We start from the raw sequence: 6005 nt of genomic DNA, 5'->3' as shown, positions 1-6005 counted from the left end.
TAGGATCCTCTGGAGTGTAAATCCTACAATGATCTCCTAAAGTAGTTCATCCAAGGGCTAATATTAAGCTTCACCAAAATGACGTCGTTTTGGTGAGCAATTTCAAAAAAAAACAAAAAAAAAAAAAAATCAAAATTCAAAATATCGATTGTTCCTGTGAAGCATTACAGAGAGAGAGAGAGAGAGAGAAAAGAAGAAACTGAAAATATTAGGGCTTTGAAAAAACAGAGTGCGAGAGTAACAAGAAGATAAACCCACCTCTGTGGATCTGTGCTTGTATTTGTATTTTTTTCCTAGCAAGTTATTGAGCATCAAATTGAAGAGAGAATGCATGGAGGTGGGTTTTGGAGGAAGAAAATACTGTAACTGGCATTGGAGAGAAGGCATCAAGTTACAAGTTTATCTTCTTCTCTCTCTCTCTTTTGGTAACTTGGGCATCGAATTGAAAAGAGAAGGCATGGAGATGGGTTTATCTTCTAAATAAGATACATTCACAAAAAATTCAAAGAAATCACAAAGGAATAAAAAAGGATATATATATATATATATAGAAATTCAAACAAACCCAGCTCGAAAAATCCAAAGAAATTAAAAATAAATACAAAAAAATAAAAGGAAATATTCACAAACCCAACTCCTAAATAGGATATATATATATATATATATATATATATATTCACATATGTATGAACACAAACACAAACCAGAGAAAAAAATAAAGAAAAGAAAAGTAAAACTGTTGGAGTATGGCAGGGAAGGCGTCGGTGATGGGGTGGCAGCGACGGCGACCGAGCGTCGGGGTAGGAAAGGGCGGGGTGGGGGTGGCTTCTCCTCTTCTCTCCTCTCTCAGCCCTTTTCTCTCTCCCTCTCTCTCTATCTCTTTCCCAGAAACTGAGTGAAATGTGAAAAATTTTGATTTTTTTTTTTTCAATTTACTCACCAAAACGACGTCGTTTTGGTGAGGCTTAATATCAGCCCTTGAATGAACCACTTTAGGAGATCATTGTAGGATTTACACTCTAGAGGATCCTGACGCATAGAAATGTAGTTCCACAATCACCTATTGTTAAGGTCTATTTTGAAAATTAGAAAGAAAAAAAAAATTAACATTTTGGGTTTTTTTTTATATTTTTAAAAAACAATATATAAAAAAAATAAAGAAATAATATAATCGAATAATTTAATAATTTTTTTTTTCTAATTACTAAAATAAGCATAAATGACTCATTTATATTTTTTTTATCTTTTTATTATTTTTAATCACATAATCTATTTTCAATTTTTTAACATCTTTTTATAAAAAAAATAAAAATATATATTTATTTAAATTATTCTAAACACCTACACTTCTATGAAAGAGAACAACAAAAGTCAAAACGCTTTCTCTATAAAATAGGATCCAATAGTCTATCCCCACCATTTTCATTCTCCCCCCCCTCTTCTCTCTCTCTCTCTCTCTCTCTCTTCAGAGCACTCAGCCATGGACCGTCTGAACTGCTCAGCCGACCAACTAGCACAATACTTAGGCTCCAACACCACCGACGCAGCCGCCGCCGCCTCCTACATATGTGGCCAATTCGCCGCCGTCTCCAACAAATTCATTGACACCGGCTACGCCGTCGACTCCACATACCTCCTCTTCTCCGCCTACCTCGTCTTCTCCATGCAGCTCGGCTTCGCCATGCTCTGCGCCGGCTCCGTCCGCGCCAAAAACACCATGAACATCATGCTCACCAACGTCCTCGACGCCGCCGCCGGTGGCCTCTTCTACTACCTCTTCGGCTTTGCTCTCGCCTTCGGCTCCCCCTCCAACGGCTTCATCGGCCACCACAACTTTGCTCTCAAGTCGATCCCCTCCTCTCTCTTCGACTACAGCTACTTCCTCTACCAATGGGCTTTCGCTATAGCCGCCGCCGGAATCACCAGCGGCTCGATAGCCGAGCGAACCCAGTTCGTCGCTTACCTAATCTACTCTTCGTTTCTAACCGGGTTCGTATACCCGGTTGTTTCTCACTGGTTCTGGTCTCCAGACGGGTGGGCCAGCGCATCCAAACCCGATAATCTCTTGTTCGGATCCGGAGTCATTGATTTCGCTGGGTCCGGAGTTGTACACATGGTTGGCGGCCTTGCTGGGTTGTACGGCGCTCTCATCGAAGGTCCGAGGATCGGCCGGTTCGATCACTCGGGTCGGTCCGTTGCGCTTCGTGGACACAGTGCCTCGCTTGTAGTGCTTGGTACCTTTTTGCTGTGGTTCGGGTGGTACGGTTTTAACCCGGGCTCTTTTACCAAGATCTTGAATCCGTATAGTAGTGGTAGTTATTATGGGCAGTGGAGTGCGGTGGGTCGGACCGCTGTGACCACAACCCTAGCGGGCTGTACCGCAGCGTTAACGACCCTGTTTGGAAAACGGTTCATTTCGGGTCACTGGAATGTAACCGACGTGTGTAACGGACTTTTGGGCGGTTTTGCCGCCATCACCGCCGGGTGCTCGGTGGTGGAGCCCTGGGCGGCAATAATATGCGGGTTTGTGGCGGCCCTAGTGTTGATCGGGTGCAATATGCTGGCTGAGCGGGTCGGATTTGATGACCCGTTAGAGGCAGCGCAACTTCACGGCGGGTGTGGAGCGTGGGGGGTGATTTTCACGGCCTTATTTGCCACTAAGGAGTACGTGAACCTGGTGTACCCGGGGCAGCCGGATCGCCCATATGGGTTGTTTATGGGCGGCGGAGGGAGGTTGTTGGCGGCGCATGTAATCCAGATTCTGGTGATACTCGGGTGGGTCAGTGTTACAATGGGTCCATTGTTTTTTGGTCTTCATAAAATGAACCTTCTTCGGATCTCAGCCGAGGATGAGATGGCAGGTATGGATCTGACCCGACATGGTGGTTTTGCATATGTGAACCATGAAGAGGAGTCAAACAAGCCAGGGATCCAGATGAGTAGGATTGGACCATCAGTTCAAAGTTAAACCATTTTTTCAAATTTCAATTTCAATTTCAATTTCAATTTTTATGCTCTTATCATCAGTTAGTAGTAATTTTCGATTACTTTTGGGGTATTAGTTATTAGTATATTAGGTTGTGAAAAATGTATGTATGTAAGACAATTCTTGGGTTGGAGATGAGAGGTTGTGACTGGAGTCTTTAGAGATGATGAAGACATGGACATTCTTTTTTTTCTCTTTTCTTTTTTCTTTTTTAATTTCATTGTCATTTTATCATTTTGTGGAGTGCTTATCCAATTTTCATAGTTCAGTCCAAGTCACTCACCATTCATATTCTGAAATTTCTACGAATAAATGTTTTATTATTTAGAATGGGGTGGGTATCATTTTTCATAATATCAAAACGCACTGCCATGATAAGACGAAATTTATGTATAGCAACGAACAAACTGAAATTAATTTAGATAATAAAAAGAGAAAAATACTTTAGAGTTTTAAAATATCATTATTTTAAATTTTATAAAAATAAATAAATATATAAATTTATCCATAATGAGACGAGTTGTTACATGTCAATTGTTAACTTATTTATAAATAATGTTTTAAGAGTTTTTAATATTAAGAAATTGTTTAGAATGATTTAAATAAGTGTATTTTTTAATTTTTTTTTATTAAAAAATAAAAAAAAAAAGAAGATGTGATTTAAAAAAATAAAAAGATTAAAAAAAAATGTATTAATTTCGAAAATGTCAAACAACTCATAAATATGAAAAGAGACCAATGCAAGGAAGCTTTAGTTGCACATTGCCCATAAAACAAAATAGTTAAAGAGCATTTAGATCTCAACTAATGTCTAGTAGGTAACGTTGTAAAAAAATTTAATGAAACTGAGCTTACTATATGAGATTGATCGAGTCCTATCTCTATATTGAAAATTTTAACACGAATTCTGACGGAATTGATTGAAAATTTATATTCATTTACTTTTTATATTTTTTAATCTTTGAACATTAGAAAATACCAATGATATACATTTTACATACATATGTAGGGGTTGTTTGAGATGATCTAAATAAGTGCACTTTTTATCTTTTTACGAAAAGATATGTAGAAAAGTAGAGAAGTAATGTGATGAAAAAAAGATAAAAATATGAATTATTTGAGACTTTCCAAACTTGACCTTAGAGGGAGTCGTTTATATAGCTTCACTCGCTCACTTCACTCATTAATAATGTTGAATTCTATAAGTTATTATAAAACTTTAAAGCTATAAATTTCTATATTTTTTAAAATTGAAATCAGACATTTAGCTTGTTGCAAATTATCATCTTAACTTAGGAAAGCGTTTAGATTTGGTAGGTTTATTTTTTGATTGATTTTGATGATTTGGGACGTTCATTTTTTAGAATTTATTGAGTAGAATATTTAAGTAAAAAATAAGATGATTGAACATCGATAGCAATATCTTTAAATCGTTAATTTTAAAAAAATAAACAACAAATATAATTTCAAGAATAACTATTCATATTTTGTAATACAAATTTGATTTAAACATATAATTATCGATATCCGATAATTTTGACTTTTTACATAAATATTTTACTTAATAATTTTTAAAAAGTAACGGTTCAGATCACCGAAATAGGTTCTAAAATGAGACTATCAAGTCCAAATGTTCTTTCAAGTTGAGATAGTCAACATAAGAGAAGTTCAACCAAAATCAAAATATAATGTAATGATCAATTATAGAGATTATTTAGAATGATCTAAATAAGTATATTTTTTTTATTTTTTATGAAAAAATATGCAGAAAAGTATAGAGATAATGTGACTTAAATAAGTATACTTATTTAATTTATGCCAAATAATGCCTTAATTTCTCAATTAACAAAAAAAAATTAGTTATAAATTTCCATTAGCTCAACCAAATCCAATTGATTTCTCTTATTTAACTAGTTAATAGAGGGAATTTATACACATCCTAATAGGTGAATTTATTATTTAATAGATTTTGTGAGGTATTTTTTAGGAAAAATTAGTCTAAGGTCCTTCTCTCATTTTTAGTAATAGAAAAGATCCACAATATTATTTTATGATGTTTAAGGTCCCTACAGAGAAATTTGATATATCTTACACATTCAAACCCTTGCCCCTCTCTCTCTCTCTCTCTCTCTCTCTCTCTCTTCGCTGCTCTTTTCTCTCTCTCTCTCTCTCTCTCTCTCTCGTCGATCCAGCTTATCGGCCACTCTCACTTCGTCGAAAACGTCGTCCTCTCTTCTGACAGCCAGTTCGCTCTCTCCGACAGCTAGGACTCCGAGCTCCGCCTCTCAAACCTCTCCACCGACATCACATGCAATGGCATTCTAATCGAGTTTGTTTCAATATTTCAAAAGCACCAAAAATATCATCTATGTTTTCCATTCAAATAATTTGATTCTTAATTGTTCTCTAGTGCATCTTCAGCATTAGCTAAGGTTACACTGTAAATTTCCATATTTTGCTCCATTTTCAAAAGTTCACTCACAAATTTTTTACTTAACATCATATCAAGCTCTACACTAATATCTTCGCATTCATTGAAACTAAACATTTTTTTAATTTTATCTCCCTTCTAGATCAAAGATCGAGTAGAATCCCACAATTAAAGACTGATTAAAGCAGTGATTTCTTGCCTTTATGCTTGCATCAACAAATAACAGATTATATCAGGAAGCTTCTCCCAACAGTTCTGAACTGGAAAGGTAATTGGACTTCAAGATCTAATAATGGGTCTGCCTATATATATGGCTAGTGGATATGAAGAAACACGTTCTTTGGGTTACTTTTTCTTTGATAATGTTAAACCTTCCTTGATACTCCGTGTGAGAAATTTGTGTTAAAACTTCTCTGGTTTGGTTAATTTTCTCGGCCTTGTTTAATTTTCTTTGTGGTGTTCAATTTTCTCTGGATAACGTACCTTCTCCGTTGCTTCCTTTGACAAAGGAAGTTAGCAACCAGAAATTAGCGGCTCAGTACATCCACATACAGTTACGTGAGGCAGATGAAGCAAATTTTCTTGATG

The 6005-nt window shown here is 36.1% G+C and overlaps 1 protein-coding gene across 1 annotated transcript; it reads left to right on the top strand.

Moving 5' to 3' along the window:
• Positions 1-1389: 1389 nt before the first annotated feature.
• AMT1;1 (ammonium transporter 1;1) lies at positions 1390-3260 on the top strand. Its single transcript, XM_082875333.1, has one exon. The coding sequence runs from the start codon at positions 1481-1483 to the stop codon at positions 2966-2968; it is 1488 nt and encodes a 495-aa protein (XP_082731459.1). The 5' UTR covers positions 1390-1480; the 3' UTR covers positions 2969-3260.
• The last annotated feature ends 2745 nt before the right edge of the window (positions 3261-6005 follow it).

This window comes from Camellia sinensis, chromosome 6 (genome assembly GCF_055761805.1).
Source record: "Camellia sinensis isolate YWXY chromosome 6, ASM5576180v1, whole genome shotgun sequence".
Classification (NCBI taxonomy): Eukaryota; Viridiplantae; Streptophyta; class Magnoliopsida; order Ericales; family Theaceae; genus Camellia; species Camellia sinensis.
The sequence above is the reverse complement of the archived record's forward strand: the minus strand, read 5'-3'. Positions and strand labels throughout refer to the sequence as shown.